This window comes from Macaca nemestrina, chromosome 8, assembly GCF_043159975.1.
Source record: "Macaca nemestrina isolate mMacNem1 chromosome 8, mMacNem.hap1, whole genome shotgun sequence".
NCBI classification, from domain to species: domain Eukaryota; kingdom Metazoa; phylum Chordata; class Mammalia; order Primates; family Cercopithecidae; genus Macaca; species Macaca nemestrina.
The window spans coordinates 115,990,274-116,012,813 of record NC_092132.1 but is presented as its reverse complement, the minus strand read 5'-3'; the positions used below and the strand labels follow the sequence as shown (position 1 = coordinate 116,012,813).

General features: G+C 37.6%; 1 protein-coding gene across 7 annotated transcripts in view; it reads right to left on the bottom strand.

Moving 5' to 3' along the window:
- NSD3 (nuclear receptor binding SET domain protein 3) overlaps positions 1-22,540 on the bottom strand; it is a 112,289-nt gene that overhangs the window by 17,027 nt on the left and 72,722 nt on the right. For 4 of the 7 annotated variants that reach the window (XM_071068361.1, XM_071068364.1, XM_071068362.1 and 1 more), the window contains exons 13-17: positions 14,960-15,157; positions 14,300-14,473; positions 9,174-9,320; positions 5,563-5,746; positions 760-962 (exon numbers count right to left, since the gene is read on the bottom strand). In XM_071068361.1, coding sequence (XP_070924462.1) covers positions 760-962; positions 5,563-5,746; positions 9,174-9,320; positions 14,300-14,473; positions 14,960-15,157 — 906 coding nt within the window. The remainder of the gene's footprint in view (positions 1-759; positions 963-5,562; positions 5,747-9,173; positions 9,321-14,299; positions 14,474-14,959; positions 15,158-22,540) is intronic. The other 3 variants (XM_024791149.2, XM_071068365.1, XM_071068366.1) reach the window with 2 other exon arrangements.

Genomic DNA, 22,540 nt, shown 5'->3' with positions numbered 1-22,540 from the left:
CTCAGGGAAGAGGCTCTACTTAAATGATCAGAGGCCTCCAAGTGACCCTAACAGCAGCTTTTTGCCTTATACTAGATTTAAATTCATTTTACCCTTACCAGAAAGCCAAACACTGCAAAAGCAACTGTAAGGCTTTTCATGGGAAGTCTTTACTATTTTTCTGTTGCAAAAGAACTTCACTTGATTAAAAAGACTATTCTCAGGCTGGGGTTGGTGGCTTAGAGCTATAATCCCAGCACTTTGGAAGGCTGAGGCGGGCAGATTGCTTGAACCCAGGAGTTCAAGACCAGCCCGGGCAACATGGTGAAACCCCATCTCTATAAAAAATGCAAAAATTAGCTGGGCATGATGGCAGACACCTGTAGCCCCAGCTACTCGGGAGGCTGAGGCAAGAGGATAGCTTGAGCCCTGGAGTTGAGGGCTACAGTGAGCTGTGATCATGCCACTGCATTCCAGCCTGGACAACAGAGTGAGACCCTGTCTAAAAAAAAAAACAAACAAAAAAACAAAGACTATTCCTAGAATAATCTGTGTTTATAGAAAGATCACTGAAGAAATTCCTTTCAAATACACAGCACAGTCTACAATATTGAAATGTATTTCAAACCTGGTTCTAATGTGACTGGAAGCTTATGGACACAGGATCATAATGCCTAGTGAAAATTCTCTAATATCAGAAATATTAGGGAGGTGAGGAGATGTTGAGAAACCGACACCGGAGTTGTAGTTTTGAGTCATTGTAAACATCATCCAGCTTACCTTTTTTGAAGGTCTTGTTAATACTAGTCTGCCCCTCAGCAAAGCTTTTGTCTCCTTCAACATAAGGGAACACTCTGCCCTGGTGTACCCAGTAGTAGTCATGAGAACCAAAGAAGAACACAGGGAAGTCCCCCAAGTCATGTTTAAGGCCCTGGATGTTCAGTGGCACAGACCTGGGGTTGCAGATCTCTGCTGGCCACCATCTGAAAACGAAAGCAATTTTAGATCAAGAAGGCAAAAACAAAACAAAACAAAAAACCACTATTTACAAGGTTGGCAGAAGGGAAAAAAAGTTTTGTATTTTGCAATTTTCATTCAGATTGTAAGAACATAAAATACTGCACATCATTTAAAAAATTAAGTAATTAATGAAATAGTGAACACAGACTAAACAAATTAGGCTCTAATCACCTGATGTACTTTCTTTGAAAAAATATTTCATATTTATAAAATACATATCATGAAAATATGTTCTAAAATATCATAATACTGAACCTACTACCCAATGACATTCTAAACCTAATTTCAATCCTACAAGTCATGTTTCTCCCCAAACTTAATACTGAGATTATCTTTCAAGGTATAACAGTTTATTTCTAGTAGTCAATGGAATCATTTTGAGAATAAACTGATGCTGTAATAAAGAATGACCACTCCCATTCAAATCAGCATTTAGTCTGTAGTCAACCTGGGCAAACACCTCTTGGTCAAATGTACTAGGTTTTATATCACTTTGTATTTCAGAATCTAATTCATCTTAGATCATAATAAACATGGAATAGAGGACAGAATGAAAATATAACTGTTTCAGGCTATGATAATTGAATACTACAGCAGTCACTAAATGAAACCATCTGTGAGAAAATCTGACAGTTTCTAGCAAGCAGACAAATTAAGAATTAAATGATGAAGCTAACAGTCAGAAAATGAGACCAACCTCACAGGCTTTTGTAGTAAATATACATAGACGTAAATTTTTTCAATCTCTTATTTTACATATGCCTAATAAAACAATTTTTTAACACATAACTGTATTACTGAGAAGATAAATGATGACATGATTGCACTCCCCGATTTTATATTGCAGAACTTGATGATAAAGTGTCACCTGAAAGGTACTTTGCTGTTCGTCTAAGAATTAAAAACATGGGTAAGAATCCATGCTCATATTGTAAACAAAACAAAAACCACTATTTTTTGTGATAGATATTTGGTTCGTTCTCAAAGCAGGCTCTATTTATTTCTAAACAACTTTAAGGTAAATATGTATACAGTTACTGCCTTCACTAACATCAGTTAGGAAGAGGCACACGTTCTGCCTGGGTTTGTTCCAGGTCCTCATATTTTCCCCCAAGAAGCAATACATTGGAGTAACTAGTTATTGAAAATAAACAGCTTCATGCAGCCCCACTGGGCCTGATTGGAAAGAAATACATTAAGAATTAGTTCATGGATGGAAGTCTTTCCAAAACATACAAGAAGAATCTGACCTAGATACAAAATCTCATTGGACTGTGAACTTAATTGGAGCACTGTTTTGGGTTCTTTAAAATGTAATGTAATTGAAACTTAAGTATTAAAATAAGTCAAAGACATTTTCATATTCATAACTTTAAAAAAACTGAAGTTTATTTGAAGATCTGAAGGCTTCTTACATTGTTTTAGGTATTTCTTATCTAGAAATGTCTTAAATATATTAATTTTCAAACTGTGCACCCTTCTCCACACCAGAAAGATACATATTTTTCAATTATGAAAGCATTATGCACTTCTTTTAAAAATTAAAACAATGCAGAAATGTATAACAGAAAAGTGAAAATGCCTCTTCTTGTAATCTCATCCTTGACACTATTAACATTAGATGTGTTTCTTTCCAGGTATTAAAAACACATTGTATCGGCCGGGTGGGGTGGCTCAAGCCTGTAATCCCAGCACTTGGGGAGGTTGTGGCAGGCAGATCACTTGAAGTCAGGAGTTCAAGACCAGCCTGCCCAACATGGTGAAACCTCATCTCTAATAAAAACACAAAGATTAGCCAGGCGTCATGGCATGCATCTGTAATCCCAGCTACTCGGGAGGCTGAGGCAGGAGAACCGCTTGAATCCGGGAGGCAGAGGCTGCAGTGAGCCAAGATTGTACCACTGCGTTCCAGCCTGGGACAGAGCAAGACTTCGTCTCAAAAAAAAAAAAAAAAAAAAGAAAGAAAAAGAAGCAGGGGGAGGTTTGATCTCAATACCCCAGATCTCAGCTAAAAATGAAGTTCTAAAATTTAAATGGTTAAACATGTAACATATGTAAAAGAGAGAGAACAGACTGGGCGCAGTGGCTCACACCCATAATCCCAGCACCTTGGGAGGCTGAGGCGGGCAGATCACGAGGTCAAGAGATTGAGACCATCCTGGCCAACATGGTGAAGCCCCATCTCTACTAAAAATACAAAAATTAGCTGGGTGTGGTGGTGCGCGCCTATAGTCCCAGCTACTCAGGAGGCTGAGGCAGGACAATCGCTTGAATCCAGGAGGCGGAGGCTGCAGTGAGCCAAGATCACACCATGCACTCCAGCCTGGCGACAGAGCAAGACTGTCTCAAAAAAATAAAAAAAAAGAGAGAGAGAGAGAGAACAAACATAGCTCTTGCTAAAAAAATTACAGTATGTTTGAAATTTTCTAGAAATATATTTTACAGTCGGACATGGTGGCTCACACCTGTAATCCCAGCACTTTGGGAGGTTGAGGCGGGCAGATCAGCTGAGGTCAGGAGTTCAAGACCAGCCTGGCCAACATAGTGAAATCCTGTCTGTACTAAAATTACAAAACTTAGCCAGGCGTGGTGTCAGGCGCCTGTAATCCCAGCTACTTGGGAGGCTGAAGCAGGAGAATCGCTTGAACCCAGGAAGTGGGGGTTACAGTGAGCAGAGATCACATCACTACATTCCAGCCTGGGTGACACTGAGACTCCATCTCAAAAAAAAAAAAAAAAAAAAAGGAAATATATTTTATCTAGGATTCTAACTGAAAAGCAGAACTCTATTGTGCTATCTTGAATAGTATCTATTTTCTTAGTAAAATGATAAATTGCCTCAAAATGTAGAGTTTTTTAGGGTTTTTTTTTTTTTTTTTTGGAGACAGGGTCTTGCTCTGTTGCCCAGCCTGGAGTGCAGTAGCACAATCATGGCTCACTGCAGCCTCAACCTCCTGGGCTCCAGCAATCCTCCAGAATCAGTCGCCCGAGTAGCTATGATGCTACCACACCTGGCACGCCACTATGCCCAGCTAATTTGTATATATATTTTGTAGAGAGAGGGTTTTGTCACATTGCCCATGCTGGTCTTGAACTCCTCAGCTCAAGCAATCCACCTGCCCCAACCTCCTACAGTGCTAGGATTACAGGCATGAATCACTGTACCTGGCCAAGCTTTAAAACTGTATCACTATATCTGTTCAGCGAAGGCTCGTTGAAAGCCTTAAAGGAGAAAGTGTTATTAAAATAATGGTACTCACATACTTCCTGCTTCATTCCCTTAAGACTAAAGCCTCTTAATGGAATAATCTCTCCTTAAATTCTATAAAATTTTCTCTTTACACATGGTTTAGGGCTAAAATGGATGAGATTCAGGGGCAAAGAGCTATTTTGACCAGAATATAAACTTGATTTTATTAGAAATCAGAAATCAACATGTATCTAATTAAGACACAAAGAAAATATCAAATCTGGCTAAGTGTAGTGGCTCATTCCTATAATCCTAGCACTTTGGGAGGCTGAGACAGGAAGATCGCTTGAGCCCAGGAGTGTGAGACCAGCCTAGGCAATATAGTGAGACTCCATATCTCACTATATTTATTCAATTTAAATTAAAAAAAATTTTAAGGCTGGGCGTGGTGGCTCACACCTGTAATCCCAGCACTTTGGGAGGCCGAGGCGGGTGGATCACGAGGTCGGGAGATTGAGACCATCCTGACTAACACGGTGAAACCCCATCTCTACTAAAAATACAAAAAGTTAGCCAGGCGTGGTGGTGGGTGCCTGTAGTCCCAGCTACTCAGGAGGCTGAGGCAGGAGAATGGTGTGAACCCGGGAGGCGGAGCTTGCAGTGAGCCGAGATCGCGCCACTGTACTCCAGCCTGGGCAACAGTGTGAGACTCCGTCTCAAAAAAAAATAATAATAATAATAATTTAAAAGTTAAAAAAAAATCATCTCCACTGTCCACATAAGACCTTTTATTCCAAAATCTAGTAGTTACATAGCCCATTAGTATAAAACAACTTTCAGGACTTAAAAATTGGTGGGCATGGTGGCTCATGCCTGTAATCCCAGCACTTTGGGAGGCTGAGGTGGGCAGACTGCTTGACTCATGAGTTCGAGACTAGCCTGGGCAACATGGCAAAACATCATCTCTACTAAAAATACAAAAAACTAGCCAGGGTGGTGGTGTGCACCTGTAATCCCAGCTACTTGGGGGCTGAGGTGGGAGGATGGCTTGAGCCAGCAGGTGCAGTGAGCCGAGATCACACCACTGCACTCCAGCCTTGGTGATAAGCTAAACCTTGTCTCACAAACAATCAACCAACCAATCCCAAAGAAAAAGAAAAAGAAAAAGAAATTCAATAATGAATTAGGAACATAACCTTCCCAACCCCTTAAGAATCCAGCCTCAAAACATGGTTCTTTTCTTTTCTTTTTTTTTTTTAAGGAAGTAGGTCCATGCTGTCTACCTATCTATCTCCAAGTCCCTCTGCATCCAGAGTATGAAACTGGTCTGCACAATGACTGAATACTTCCTCTTTGTTCTTGGAAAAACTTGCCTGTAATTTCCCAATTTGACCCAAACAATCTGCTTGTAATGTAGTTTCTTGCCAGCTTTACAGTCATTACAATTCCAGCAGCCTTCTGGCATTTCTATGCTCAGGCATTCCGGGTGGAAGGAAGCTGGGCACGATTCACAGCAGAGCAATCTTCCACCTTGAAACAAATAAACAGTCTTAATAACTGAGAAAAGAGGAGAGAGAAAAAGAAAGAAAAAGGAGAAAGTTATCTTTTCAGCACATTAAATCTGATTCAAATTGGGGGAAAATAACAAAGGGACTGAGTCATATCTACAGTGATGGATTAAAATAGCAAATGAATGTATTTAGCTACTTTTCAGGGTTTCAGTGGCCAGAAACTCAGAGCTTCTGAGTAGTACCAAAAGCATCCATGTACTCTTTACTCCTTTAAACTATGGGCTACTGAGGTATCAGTTTAGAAGCTAAACTCTTAACATATGACCAAATTGAAGCATAAAATCTTTTGACTGAGTAGATTTGAGAGGTTTTTCAAACATGTAAGTAGCAACTTTCTTTTCTCCTTCAGAGATAAAAAAGAAAGCAAGTCATTGTTGTATTTTAATCCAGTGCCATGGTTAACTAAATTCCTTTACAATATAATTAGCAAGAAAAAAATAGCCAATAGGTTGATCAGTACTTTTTTCTTTCCATAAAGAATACAAAAAGCAAAAGGAACACAGAATCTCAAATTGGTGATTATGTTATCATTACCTTTTGGTGAAGATATACAGGCTATATAGCAGTGGTTTGCAACTTTTTCATCACCAAGGATTCCCTTTTCCCTCCTCATGAACCCACATAATTTCAAGTATTTTATCAACAACCAAAAAACCTGTGTGTGTGTGTGTGTGTGTGTGTGTGTGTGTGTGTGTGTGTATTCTCTCTATATATATACAGAGAATATATTTTGAGACGGGCTCTCACTATCTTGCCCAGGCTGGTCTTGAACTCCTGGCCTCAAGCAATCCTCCTGCCTCAGCCTCCCAAAGCACTGGGATTACAGGCGTGAGCCACCATGCCTGGCCAAAATCTGCATTTTAAAAGTAACAATTTCTCCAATTTTTATTAACCAAAGAAATATATAACTGCTAATCAGAGATTCTGATCCCAATAACAAAACTAGTATTATCACATTAAATTGTTAAATCATAGCCAAATTTAAAAAACTCATGCAGCCTGATTCTGTACAAATGTGTAATTCTGTTAGATTTTCTGAAATATTAAACATAGTTCAAAAATTTTGTTTACATCTCTTCTGACTTCATATTGAGAACCACTGCTTTATAGCATAAAATTAAGTAGTTATCAGTATAGAATGAAGTACCATATGCAAGGGGCTCACTCCAAGTTCCCTGTCAAAACTCCTTCCTTTTAGATACACAAAATACTCTCTGGATTGAGACCAAAATAGGTGTGGCAAACAAAATAGTTGTAAATGCTAAGAAATATGAAATTCTGGGAAGAAATTAGGTATTTCTAATATGTATTTCAATACGTGACAGAGAATGTTGTTAACCACTGAAGATGAAATATAATAAAGACAAATATTTATTGAAAAAAACTGATCTTTTCATTGGAAAATCAGGTCTATAACCCATGAGTGTACCGAGATTTAAAGTCTCATAAGCAAAAGGGTAAGAGCCCTCTATGCAACTTTATCAAATCACATGCTCCAACCTTCTGAGGGCTTGCTACCAATTTTCCAGAAAATCTTGTCTTCCTATAGATTTTCAAACTTCTGATTAACATAAAAACAAAAAGAAAATCCATATACAACCCATGATGAATTAAATTACTATATTTCCTCTGCTTAAAAGCTTTTACTTCAACCATCAAGATTTTTTTTTCTGGGACTACATCTCAATATGGATTAACTGGTTCAGTTTACCAACATAGAGATCAGATGCCCAAGTGCTCTAAACTTAGGTAGGGAATTCATCTATAAATTTAAAGTAAAATGAGATTATTCATTTTTTTTTTCCATCAGAAAGGAATGACCAGTAGGGAGAAAAGTCTGCAAACAGCTTTAGAGAACATGTGATTATTAGCACTGACGTAGAAAAGTCAGGCTGGTCATTTTTAACATTATGGAATAGTTCTTAATTTTAAGTCTTATTTCAGAGGAAATACAGAGCCAGAATCATCAGAGAAAATTGTCATGATAAAGATGATTAAAATACACAAGGGAAATAAAAAAAAATATGAATGGTCCACTTTGGTGCTATGCAAGAAAACTGGGATACAAGAGAAGTGAGATATGGTTCAAGTTAAGCAAACAGAGGGCTCAAAATAATTTCAATTCATGTCAAAGTTAATACTGAGTACTGAAAACAAAGTAAGCAACAATTGAATTAATCTAATTTTATATAGGTACCAGCAGGAATATAAAGCATTTCCTAAAATGTCTCAGGCAGAATAATTATGGAGTAAGTCAAACCTATGTTCATTTTTTGTTTTGAAAGCAGGCAGTATTATCAATAAAGTGATATAATCTGACTGGGGAAAACAGACAAAAAAGCCAGTACTCTCTCCAATACTTCTAATATGTTCCAATCGACTTGCTGAGTCGCACTTTTAGTCATGAGTTGCCACTTCAGATGTCTGACAAAGAGCAAAGATACATCAAACAGGCAACACAAAGAATTTTTTTAAAGCCCATTTCAAATACACCTAGTGTGTGTGTGTGTGTGTGTGTGTGTGTGTGTGTGTATGTATGGTATATTAGTTATGAATGAAGTTTTCTTTAAAGATTCTGAACTTGGCCCCAGATCATAATGGGAATGTACACAGGAAAAGGCCCTCATCTTTCAAGCTCATTTATTTTTCCCTATGGGATAATAATTCCCCAAATAATACATCATTGTTAAATCATTTTTATAACAGGTAGGATTATGGAAACTAAACACAATATAAAGTTTTCTTCCATAGGTTAAATTAACTGGGAGAATACAAATATCCATTTAGCTCTTGGTACTGTGTGGATAATTATCCATCAGCAATTCAGCTGGGCTGCCTTCCAGCATCCAGCATTAGGGGTATTCTCCCCCACCAGCTTCCTACCAATGTCTCCTAAGGGAAGGGCAACTACTTTTCATAGCATCTTAACCGAACATTTAAGAGCACAATGACAGAACATATTCTAAAAGCAAACTTTTATGTATCAGTATCTTAGTTTCCCTCTTTTAACAACCTACCTTATTAGTTGAAAGTTAGTAACAAATTATACCCTATCTTTTCTATTCCAACTTGAATGATAGTTTCACACCAGGAAAAAGAGAAAGAACATTTAGAATATTGTTCTATATTTATACTGACCAAAATCCTAGTCTTTCTATTTTAATAACTTGTAAATATGGAATGTGTGAAAATTTATTCAAGGGAAGAATAAGTAAAAATTTGCAATAATGGAATTATTTTAAGCCCTTTTTAATAATTGTGCAGCCATATGAAGACACAATCACAACCACCAAGGCAGAATTTACCAAAAGCAACAGATGGTGCTTGACAGGCATACATTTCCCCCCTACATTGAAAGAGAAAAAAATAGGAAATGCAAAAATAAAAGCAAGAGAAACTATTTTGATTATTACCTTTCTCACATTTCTTTTTGGAAGCTGACGAAGAAGGAATCATAGGTAATTTCATCAACTCAGCACGATTTGATTCATTCAGTAGATAGTGGGACTTATAGGCATATGAACTGAACATGGGGTCTGAATGGTCCTGAACTATCAGCCCTATACGAAACAAACAGAAAGAGATGAGCTGCAATGAAACTACCCATGATTCCATGAGGAAAAAATAAACCAACACCTATTATGTATGCTTCAAAGTTGGGGTGGGGAGGGCGAAAATGAGAATATGAAGAAAAAAGAAAGATCTGACAGAAAGGTTTTCTATAGTTTTCAAAGGGAGTCTGAACTACTCAATTCCTTTTCCCTATATATTATAGAAACCTATATTCTGCAGAAGAAAACTTCAAATAATTTGAAGATATAAACACTTGACATCATACAGAAAACCCCTTAGGGAAAACAAAGCTACACTGCTTCATATTTGGATGTACAATGACGACAACCCAAAGAACAAAAGGATATTATATATCATGTAATGAGATTGAAACAAGAATCATTTACATAAGTAGACCCTGATCTACCTTCAATATAACAAGTAGCACTTTAAGGTAGAATGGAAGTCTCTCCTTTTTTCTATTCATATCTTCAGAAACACTCAAAGAAATCCTAACTTTCTCTGCCAGATAGTGAAACTCTTCTCTATCAATATGGTACATGTTTTATTTCACTTTATATTATATTTTATCTTTTTTTGAGACAGAGTCTTGCTCTGTCACCCAGGCTGGAGGGTAGTAGTGTGATCATGGCTCATTGCACCTTTGAATTTCTGGGCTCTAGCAATCCTCTGGCCTCAGCCTCCCGAGTAGCTGGGACTACAGATAAGTACATGCCACCACACCAGGATAATTTTTAAATTTTTTATAGAGATGGGGTCTATAATAGCTTCTGTGCCCAGGCTGGTCTCTAACTTCTGGCCTTAAGTAATCCTCCCATCTTGGCCTTCCAAAATGTTGGGATTACAGGCATGAGCCACTGTGCCAGGTCTGGTACATGATTTTAAAGGAGCCATAATTTCCTGAACTTTACTGAGGTAATGCAAACATTTTCATATTTTCCCTGAGACGATATAAAGGGTTAATAAAATCAATCCTTTTGATCTACCAATTATAGCTATGCTACTTGGAGGAAAACACTAAAGCTACCTGTGGTTCCCTCTTCTTTGCCTTCCCCCTCCCCCAGTTAATTCATGATGTAGCTACAAGCCACTCCTAAACCTAGGCAACTATGAGACCAGGGGACATTTCTCTCCTCTATCTTGGCTACTGCATGAATGTATAACGATGTAGGATTTTACAATACAAATTATGGCAGCAGTTTTATTTAGAGATCATTTTGAAGGGGAGGGAAATTACCATTTACTTTTCTCTGTGGGCATTATCTTAATACTCTACACTGAGACAAATTCAAGAAATATCTCTGGCCTAAATAACAGAATGGAACTTGAAATTACTAACAATATGACAGTCTTCTTTTTGTTTTTTTTTTTTGAGACAGGGTCTCACGCTGTTACCCAGGCTGGAGTCCAGTGGCGCGATCACAGCTCACTGCAGCCTCGACCTCCTGGGCTCAAGTGATCCTACCACCTCAACCTCCCAAGTAGCTAGGACTACAGGCGTTTGTCACCATGCCTGGCTACGTTTTTGATTTTTTTGTAGAGATGAGGTCTTGCTATGTTGCCCAGGCTGATCTTGAATTCCTGGGCTCAAGCAATCCTCCCACCTCTGCCTCTCAAAATGTTGGAATTACAGGCATGAGCCATGGTACTCAGCCAGAATCTTCTAATAAAAGTTATATAGGCCAGGCACAGTGGCTCACACCTGTAATCCCAGCACTTTGGGAGGCCAAGACAGGCGGATCACCTGAGGTCGGGAGTTCAAGACCAGCCTGACCAACATGGAAAAACCCAGTCTCTACTACAAATACAAAAGAATTAGCCAGGTGTGGTGGTGCACGCCTGTAATCCCAGCTACTTGGGAGGCTGAGGCAGGAGAATCGCTTGAACCCAGAAGGCAGAGGTTGCAGTGAGCTGAGATCTTTTTGCCTGGGCAAAAAGAGCAAAACTCCGTCTCAAAAAAAAAAGTTATATAATGTTGAAATGAACTTCATACATTTCATACATTTAATAGAAGGAGATGATGTAGTGTAAAAGAATATGGGCTTTGAAATAAGAAGGATCAAGTACAAATGCTGGTCCCTCCATTTAACTTGTGTGACATTAGGTAAATTATTTAATCTGGGTTTCAGTGTTCTCACCTGTATACCATGGAGAGATAACTTCTTAGGGAAACTGTGGCAATTCATTCAGATAGTGTTTAGTAAAGTTAGACTTACATATGCAAAATAAATTGCTATTATTTACTGTTAAAATGAAAAGAAAACTCCAGCCTACATTACCCATTTAAAAGTACCATTACAAAGAAAGGCATAGAATGCTAAGTAACTCAATTTACCCAGCCTCTAAGATGAAAGGAGATGCTAAAGAATAAGCACTATACTGAAAAATGTCTGCATGCTTCTTGTGAATCCACAATTAGGTGGCATGTGGAAGAGGAGTGATGTTCCTCAAACCCTGAAACATTTTGAAAAATACTGCCAGACATTGTAGTCCTTAAGAAATAGTTTAATGATTCTAAACACCCAATAACCAAGAACTAAGAGAAAATCTATGTGAAGGGAAAAATTCTGTATGAGGCAAGAAACAAGCAAAACAAGCTAAGTTTTCTAATACCCAAACATAAATGACTAAAGTGCTCCCTTCTGTGTGTGGATTTATTACAGTTATGTCTCCTTTAAAAAAGTGACCTTTATAAATATTTATAAAAGAACACATATTATTTACTTGTGAAAGACTTTTGATTTAAGCCTTCCCAACATCTGATCTATTTAGAGTAAGTCTTTGTCAAATGCTAAAAAATAAAATGAAGGTTATGTTTACCATACAAAGTCTCACAGTTAAATATGTGGGAATTAAATAATTTTGCTTAAATAGGCATTTAAATTCAGTAAATATTCCAGAATAACTGTCAAATTATTAAGATGTAAATACTGATTCTGTTGTTAAACATGGGTTTTCCCTCCACTGACATTATTCTCAGAATTTTAATCAAGTTATATAAGTTAAATTTAACAAAATGGCTAGAGTTTCTATAAGCGTACAATTTTCTAGGTGTCCTAAATTGAAAATACTGTATTTTGTTTCACAATTCACTGCAGTCTTGAACTCCTGGGTTCAAGTGATCCTCCCTCCTCAGCCTCTGAGTAGCTGGGACTACAGGCACACACCACCATGCTTGGCTAATTCCTTTATTTTTTGTAGAGATGGGGTCTTGTTATGTTGCCCAGACCGGTCCTGAACTCCTGGCCTTAAGCAATCCTCCTGCCTCAGCCTCCCAAGTGTTGGGATTACAGGCGTGAACTACTGTGCCCAGCCTGAAAATACCTATTTTAAAGGTATCCCAATTATTGAATGAAGTAGAGCAAAAGAGAATATTGATTAATCTACTGATGGCATTTGATTCAGAATGTGCCCCAACATAAGCCAACATAATAGTTATAAACTTGATATTAAAATGCAGGCTAAATCATACATGCTTATACACTGACAGGAAATGTCAGTGCCCAGCAATGGTAGCAGAGTTTGCAAAGCAATAAGAATGACTTTATGTTATCACTGCCACTCATCTGTTTAAAAGACTCTAAAGCTAAATATTCAACTGATAATACAATGATTTTTTCTAATCATCACTTTCTTAGGAATGCAGAGATAGGAAAGGCAATGAGTAACACCTTTTTATTTATTATTTGCCCACCTGTTACCATATGGCAGGAAACATTTCAGACCTACTCCTCCATGATACCAGCCAGGTTTCAGAGCAGGATACATTTGACACTGCTGTAGTTAAGAAAGACACAGTACTTCCTGCTCCAAAGGCAGACAGTCACATGTGCTTATAAAGCAGGCAAACAGAAAGTAGTGTCTACTACAGACCCCGCTAGCTACTCCACAAAGGACTACGATTTATTTAATCTTTTACTGCCTACCTCCAAGTAATGTTTTCATAATGAGATACAAAAGCAAAACCACCTAAGATCTATCATACTACCTAAATTCTATTTTTAAAAGTTGTTATAGTACTTTCACCAAATTAAAATAACTGTCCCCTAAAGCAAAACCAACCAACCAAACAAAAACTACTTTCATCTTCGGTATGGTCTAAATAGAATCTAACAAGCATCATGGGCCTTAGAGGCCTTGAGAATAGTTCAGACAGAGGGAAGGTCAGAAAACTTTGCACTTAAAAACAAAATGAAAGCAATATTTAGGGATATTAGTTGGTTTTTATAACACTTACTAAGTACCAAAAAAGTTTTATTATAATATGGCTGAGATAAAGCCAGATATTCTGTATAACATTCAACTAAAGAAGTTTCATTTTATATTTATCACGAACCCAGGTTCACTGACCCCTGTAGGGCTACAGTATTGTTTTTAGTTGATCAATCTCTTGGCATACTTAAACATCAACAGCTGGCTTTAAGAAAGCCCACATGGCTGGCTCTGAACTAACACCACCACATATGCTGCCTTGGCTGTGTCCCATCAGGCCCTCCTCAATGCCAGATCAAAACATTAGGATAAAATACAACACAAACAACTGAAAAATAGATGTGCTGGTCTTGCCTTCCAAGTGAAATCTCAATCAGTTGAAAGTTCTGGTTTAAGATTATAACATGGGAAGGATCTGCTTTGAATAGAAGAGTTGTTTGCAGAAGGGAAAAGATTAATCTTTTAACGCTCCAAACAGAAAAACTAAGAACTTAACTATAATTCTGTTATTTTTAGAAATGCAGATTTTAGCTTAACTTATGGAAGAATTACTATTCTAACACTTTGGACATCTAGCATTATAAAAGTTACTGGAATGTTCATCTCTCTCAGGGATATATTACAGTGGAATTCTGCACTGGGTAGAAGATTCTACTAGATGGCCTGAGTTCTTTCCCAATGCTGAGACTCTATGTTAATGAAGAAATATGCCAATGATCTCAAAAATAAATGAAGAGAAAAGTTAGACACTCACCTCTGGCACAAACGAAACAAAAGCCTACATTTACAGCAGCAGAAGAATTACTGCTCCGTTTGGAATGATTACTACAGATGAGAATGTAGGAGGATACTAACATGCTTCCAGCCGCAATGCAAGCATCTCCAGAGTGATAGGCAACTGGACATCTCAAACATCTCATCATGCGGCCTGTTTAAAGACAAGTCAAAAAGGAATCTAATAAGGCATCCGCGGGACATAAAAAGAAGTTTTTGGAGTTGGACTTTTTTGGGTCCCAATGAGATGCTAGTTACAGTAGATATAAAGCATTTTTTCTTCCCTAGTCTGGCTCTGTCATCCTATGCCATATGGCCCCTAAATGTAAGCCTAATAGTCACTTAGAGATCGTCCAAAGAAAAAATTATTTGTTCCAATGCTGCAGACGGTGGTATCCAATATGGCACCTACCTGAAGGACTTTCAAGGGTATTTTGAACACATGGAATTTTCTTCTCATGGTCTGAATTTAGAATGTAATCTCTACTTAACATGTACCGTGTATGTACTGTGGCTGAACTGTTAAAGCGAGAGATACACAGAAGGAGAATGCCCTATGTTGTTTGTAATATATACTTGATAATGTTATTTGCCACTGCACTTAAAACAAAAATCTTTGTCTCTTCTTCAGCTGTTTTACCTTTACTTGCTTTGTGGATATCTTTCTCCATAGAGCAGGCAGAGCAGCAGTGCTGAGGACAGCGGAATCCTTTTGATTCAAAGATGGCAGTGGGGAATTTGCGGACACAGGCTTCATGATAAAATTTCCCACAAGCACCAACAGAACAACGCTTCACATCTTTACCAGACACTTTACACGAGAAACATGGGTGCTGCCCTGTAAAATTGGTGAGGAATATAAATCAAATAAAATTGACTAAAGCATATTCAAGTAGAAGCAGCTATGGACATCAAACAGCTACTCCTAAAACAGACTCTAATACTATATTTAAGAATTTAATGCACAAAAAAGCACTTAAAATAAATGCTAAATTCAAATTATGTTTTAAATTTTGCTAGAATATTTGATTATCAATTTGGAGACAGAATACTAAAAACAATTTAGATCTCCAAAACTGATTCCACAGAAAAGCCAGAACAGAGTTTAACATCTCGTAGCAGACAGCAGCAAAGTCTTCCCCACATAGAATAAATAAATTACCAAAGGAAAGACAGATTGCATTAGATAATCACTGATTATTTCTATGTACAAAATATACATAAAATGAAAACTCACAATCCTAATAAAAAAGAAAATTACAGCTAGAAATATCTTATTTGAACTACAGAAAATCAAGGACAAAGAAAATATTCAAATTATCCACAAAAAAAGACAATTACTTTCAAACAGAGCTGACTGAAAGAGAAAAAGGGAAGCCAAAAAGCAATAGAATGCTATCTTCAAAGGGCTGAAAGAAAATAATTACCAAACCAGAATTCTATACCCAGTAAAAATATTCATCAAGAATGAAGTGAAATCAACATTCGCTAGGGAGAATTAACAAAACCTAGTTCTTTGAAAAAGAATAATAAAATTGGCCGGGCGCGGTGGCTCAAGCCTGTAATCCCAGCACTTTGGGAGGCCGAGACGGGCGGATCACGAGGTCAGGAGATCAAGACCATCCTGGCTAACACGGTGAAACCCCATCTCTACTAAAAAATACAAAAAACTAGCCGGGTGAGGTGGCGGGCACCTGTAGTCCCAGCTACTTGGGAAGCTGAGGCAGGAGAATGGTGTAAACCCGGGAGGCGGAGCTTGCAGTGAGCTGAGATCCGGCCACTGCACTCCAGCCTGGGCGACAGAGCGAGACTCCGTCTCAAAAAAAAAAAAAAAAAAAAGTAATAAAATTGATTACCTCTGGTAAGAATAATAAAAAAAGGAGAAAGGTCCTAATATTAATATCAGAAATGAAAAATGGAACATCAGTACAAATCCTACAAACATTAAAAAGATAGTAAAAGGATATCACTATATTTTTGCTAATAAATTTGAAAATTTAGATGAATAGACAGATTCCTAGAAAAAAAGAACTTACCAACACTGGCACAAAAACAAACAGGACATATGAATAGTTCTGTAAACTATTAAAAGAAATTGAAACTATAATTGGAAATCTTTCAACAAAAAAAATTTTAGGCCCAGATAGCTCCACTGGTGAATACGTCAGACATTCAAGGAAGAAAATAATGCCAAATATGAAAAAACTAAACAGGAAAAAAAGAAGAAACAAGTAAAAGACAAACAGATATAGGGAAACATGCAACAAAAATGACAAAAGATTATGTTTTGTCGTATAAACAGTTTACATATGGAGAAAATGCACACAACATATATAAGCAAAGATAATGGAATAAGACTTACAAACTACAAATCAATATAGAAAAAAACCACAGCAGGCTAATGTAAAAGTGGGCAGAGGATGTAAACAGGCAATTCACAGAAAGACAAATAGCCAAAAGAAAATTAAAATATGTTCATCTTCACTAGTAATCAGATAAATGATAACTGAAACCGGTTTATAAAACAGAAAAAAAACAGCCAGGCGCGGTGGCTCACGCCTGTAATCTAACACTTTGGGAGACCAAGGCGGGTGGATTACGAGGTCAGATCAAGACCATCTTGGGTAACATGGTGAAACCCCGTCTCTACTAAAAATACAAAAAAATTAGCTGGGCGTGGCGGCAGCCACCTGTAGTCCCAGCTACTCGGGAGGCCGAGGCAGGAGAATGGCATGAACCCGGGAGGCAGAACTTGCAGTGAGCCAAGATCATGCCACTGCACTCCAGTCTGGGCAACAGAGTGAGACTCCATCTCAAAATAAACAAAACAAACAAACAAACAGAAAAAAAAAAGAGTTTAATAATACCTATTATTTTATTTGAGACAGAGTCTTGCTCTGTCGCCCAGGCTGGAGTACAGTCATGTGATCTTGGCTCACTGCAACCTTCGCCGCCTGGGTTCAAGTGATTCTCATGCCCCAGAATCCAGAGAAATTGGGACTACAGTGATAATACCAATTATTGATAAGGGTGTAGGGGGCTGGTAGAAGTTTAAGTTGGAATGAGCTACCTTAGAAGGCAACTGGGCAATAGTCATTAAAATGAAAGTACATTCACTTTCTGCCTAGAAATTCAATTTCTCAATAACTACATTGGGGAAGACTGAGAGTAAATGTTAAAGGATGTTGCCTGAAACATTGTTTGTAATTGCAAACAACTGAAAGTAACTCAAGTGTCCTTCGACAGGGGAAGAGTTAAATAAACTATGAATATATGTGTACTAGGGCACTATGCAGCAATTAAATAGAATGCATCTGTATTGACATAAAAAGAGCTCCGGCAGAACAATGGTATGATACATTTATATTACAACACACACACAGACACACACAAAGGTTTATAGGGCTACACATCAAACTGACAATGGTTGTCGGGACGGGAATTAAGTAAGGGCCTAGGATTAAGACTGATGATCAAGGGTGACATCAGCAAGAACAGTAATTATAATATTTTCAAAACAATGTGGTTATGTTTTACTTGTGTAATTAGAAATAAATTTAAAATATTAACGAATGATAAGAACACTTTTAACACCACAAAACATAAATGGATAAGACACATAAACAGATAATTCACAAGAGTCAATAAATATACAGAAAGAAATGTTTAACTTTAAGCAAAGAACTGCAAATTATAACAACAAACTTGTCAAATGTTTATTGGTCATCTGGATATCATCTTTTGAAAATGTTCAAGTCTTTTGTCCACTTTTCTTATAATGCCTATTCAAAATCTGAAGGAAAAAATATAAGGAATAGTTTTGTTTTTTTACAGAAAGTTAGGTGAACTGCATTATTGTTCTTTGATTCTGGAAGTACCTAATCTTTACAAATTGGCTGAATTATAAAAGTTCTTTAAAATGAGTAGTTAAAACTGTGATGTTCACTTTTTAAATTGTCTTGCAGAAATAAAGTACAGTAAGGTGGGGTTTTGTTTTGGTCCCATTGTATATACGTAATTTCAAAGTACATTTTTTCACCACATGGTTAAGGCCAATAAAGTACATTTTACCATGTATATAGATATGAAGGTAATTATATTTTTAAAATAACTTTTAAAAGTTTTAAAAATTAAAAAAATATATTTGAAAGGTAGGAAGTTTGACTTCACACATTTGCTTAATGCATAAACTACTCTCTGTAAGAATAAAATAGGACTTCAGATGGTCACGGTGGCTCATGCCTGTAATCCCAGTGCTTTGGGAGGCCAAGGTGGGAGGATCACTTGAGCCCAGGAGTTCAAGACCAGCCTGGGCAACACAGTAAGACCCCATCTCTAAAAAAAAATTTAAAAAATAAGCCAGGTGTGGTGGTATGTGCCTGTGGTTCTACCTACTCAGGAGGCTGAGGTGGGAGGATTGAGCCCGGTAGGTCGAGGCTGCAGTGAGCTATGATCATGCTCCTGCACTCCAGCCTGGGCGACAGAACAAGAACTGTCTCAAGAAAATATAAAATAAGACTTCATTTATGTAATGATCAAAATAAGCCTAATATAAATGAAAATAGTTAAAACTAGTGCAAGTGTTATGCTTAACAGAGAGCTGAACTATCAAACTCTTTTAAGACTTAGGTTAGAGCTCTAACATGTGAGTGCTTTCCATACTCTTCCTTTTCACTAGGAAATGGCCTTCATTAAGAATAAGTCAGTGAGGAGTGAGGCACAGTGACTCACGCCTGTAATCCCAGCACTTTGGGAGGCCAAGTGGGTACACTGCTTGAGTCTGGGAGTTCAAGACCAGCCTGGTAAAGATGGTAAAAACTCTCTACCTAAAAAACAAAAAACAAACAAACAAAACCGTACAAAAAAATAGCTGGAGGCTGGGCACAGTGGCTAACACCTGTAATCCCAAAGGCAGGTGTATCACTTGACGTCAGGAGTTCGAGGCTAGCCTGGCCAACATGGGAAAACCCTGGCTGTACTAAAAATACAAAAATTAGTTGGATGTGGTGGTGTGTGCCTGTAAGCCCAGCTACTCGGGAGGCTGAGGCACAAGAATCACTTGAACCTGGGAGGTGGAGGTTGCAGTGAGCTGAGATTGCGCCACTGCACTCCAGCCAGGGCGACACAGCAAAAATTTGTCTCAAAAATAAATAAATAATTAATTAATTAAAAAGCTAGCTGGGCATGGTGGTGCGTGCCTGTAGTCCCCATAGCTAATCGGGAGGCTGGGGTGGGAAGATCACCTGAGCCTGGGAGGTCGAGGCTGCAGGGAGCTGAGATTGCACCACTGCACTTCAGCCTGGGCAATGGGACCAAAAAAAAGAAGTCAGTCCATCAGTCCAGAGTCAAAGACCACAGGGAAAGTGGGGAAAAAAAGAATAAGTAAAACTACCTATTACAGAACTCTTTTTGGAGCCTTATTCTATTGTACATTTTATTCAAAAGGGCAAATAAAAATGCTTTCTTTCTAGAAATCACATTTGTCTTAAATAATAGAAAGTGGTAGTATAAGAACATATTAGGTAGGTATCTGCAATACTTCTTACATGTGAAGTGTTTATCTTTTGTAAACAAAGGAAAACTGCCTAAATGACCTAAAACAATGGTTTGAAGAATCAGAGTTCTCACTTCTAATATGTTAGAAGTGTACCAAATAGGTACCAAACTAATTTTCATGTCATACTTAAATTAAAAGCACTTAATTTTTAAAAAATAATTGTGGTAAAATATATATAACATAAAATGTAACACTTCAACCATTTTTAAGTGTATGGTTCAGTAGCATTAAGTACATTCACATTGTTAGCACTGTCTCCAGAACATTTTCATCATCCCACACTGAAACTCCGTACCCATTAAAAGAACTCCTCATCTCACCCTCCCCCACAACCCTGGTGACTACTATTCTAAGAATTTGACTATTCCAAGTAATTTATATAAATGGAATCATACAATATTTGTTGGCCTTTTATACCTGGCTTATTTCACTCAGCATAAAGTCCTTAAGGTTCATCCATGCTATGGCATGTATCAGAATTTCTTTTTAAGGCTGAATAATATTCCATTGTAGGTACATACTACATTTTGTTTATTCATCCATCAATGGACATTTGGATTGTTTCTACCTTTTGACTATTGTGAATAATGTTGCTAAGAATATGAAAGTACAATTATCTGTTGGAGTCCTTTTTTTTTTTTTTTTTTTTTTTTTTTTTAAGAGAGAGAGTCTCACTCTGGTTGCCCAGGCTGGAGTGGAGTGATGTAATTACAGTTCACTGCAGTCTTGACTTCCTGGGCTCAGGTGATTCTCTCACCTCAGCCTCCTGAGTATTTGGGACTATGGACACGTGCTAGGCTAATTTTTTTTTAATTTTTTTTTTTAATTTTTGGTAGAGATGAGGTTTTACCATGTTGCCCAGGCTGGTCTAGAACTCCTGGACTCAAACAATCCGCTCATCTTGGCCTCCCAAAATCCTTGGATTACAGGCGTGAGACACTATGCCTGGCCCCTTCTTTCAGTTCTTTTGGGTATATACCCCGAGTGAAATTGCTTGATCATTTGTTACTCTGTTTAATTTTTTAAGAAACCGTCATCGGGTTTTCAACAGCCACTATACCATTTTATATTCCCACCAACAATGCACAAGGGTTCCAATTTCTCCATAGTTAAGCCAACATGTTGTTTTCTTTTTTTTGATACTAGTCATTCTAATGGGTATCAAGTGGCATCTCATTGTGGCTTTGATTTGCATTTCCCTGATTACTCTTTTTTTTTTTTTTTTAATAGAGACAGAGTTTCACCATGTTGCCCAGGCTGGTCTCAAACTCCTGAGCTCAAAGAGATCCACCTGCTTTGGCTTCCCAATGTGCTAGGATTACAGGCACGAGCCATTGCGCCTGGCCCCCTGATTACTCATTATATTGAGCATACTTTCATGTGTATATTGGCCATCTGCATATCTTCTTTGGAGAACTACCTGCTCAAGATCTTTGCCCAATTTTGAATTGAGTTGTTTAGTTTAGTTTTTTTTTTTTTTTTTTTTTTGAGATGGAGTTTTGCTCTTGTTGCCCAGGCTGGAGTTCAAGGGAATGATCTCAGCTCACTGCAACCTCTGCATCCCAGGTTCAAGCGATTCTCCTGCCTCAGCCTCCTGAGTAGCTGGGATTGTAGGCATGCACCACCATGCCAGGCTAATTTTGTATTTTTAGTAGAGATGGGGTTTCTCCATGTTGGTCAGGTTGGTCTTGAACTCTTGACCTCAGGTGATCTGCCCGACTTAGCCTCCCAAAGTGCTGAGATTACAGGCATGGGCCACCATGCCTGACTCGAGTTGTTTAGTTTTTTATTGCTGAGTTGAAGGCGTTCTCTATATATTTTGGGTATTAATGCTTTATCAGATATGGAATTTGCAAATATTTTCTCCCATTCTATGGGTTGCCTTTACATTATGTTGATAAGACCCTTTGGTGTACAAAAGTTTTAATTTTGATGAAGTACAATTTGTCTGTTTTTCCTTCTGCTGCCTGTGCCTTTGGTGTCATATATATGAAATCACTGCCAAATCCATTGTCATGAAGCTTTTCCTCTATGCTATGTTTTCTTCCAAGAGTTTTATAGTTTTAGCTCTTACATCTTGGTCTTTGATTCATCTTGAATTAATTTTGTTTATGCTGTTGGGTAAGGGTCCAACTTTGTTCTTTTACAGGCATATATCCAACTCTTTCAGCATCATTTGTTGGAAAGACTGTCTTTTTTTCCACTGACTAGTCTTCATACCCTTATCAAAAATCTTTTGACCATATATGCAAGTGCTTATTTCTGGGCTTTCTATGCCATTGGTCTATATGTCTGTCTTTATGCCAGTATCACACTGTTTTGACTTCTGTCGCTTTGTAGTATACTTTCAAATGAGGAAATGTGAGTCCTCTGACTTTGTTCTACTCAATTTTTTTTTTTAATAAAAAAGTTTTTTTCATTCTCACTGACAACATCCCATACTTAACTGTTTTTAAAGCAAATTTCCCTCTTAAATTTTCTAACAGATGTGTACCAAATTAAATAAACCTAGCCTCTGTTGGTAGAATTCTCCTGGATTCTAGAGTTAGGAGAGAAGCCCTAAGAGTGTTTTAATACTGAGATACATGGTCCTTCCTATCAATATCTTAAATCAGGGATTGCATACTTGATATAGTTTGGATATTTGTCCTCACGCAAATCTCC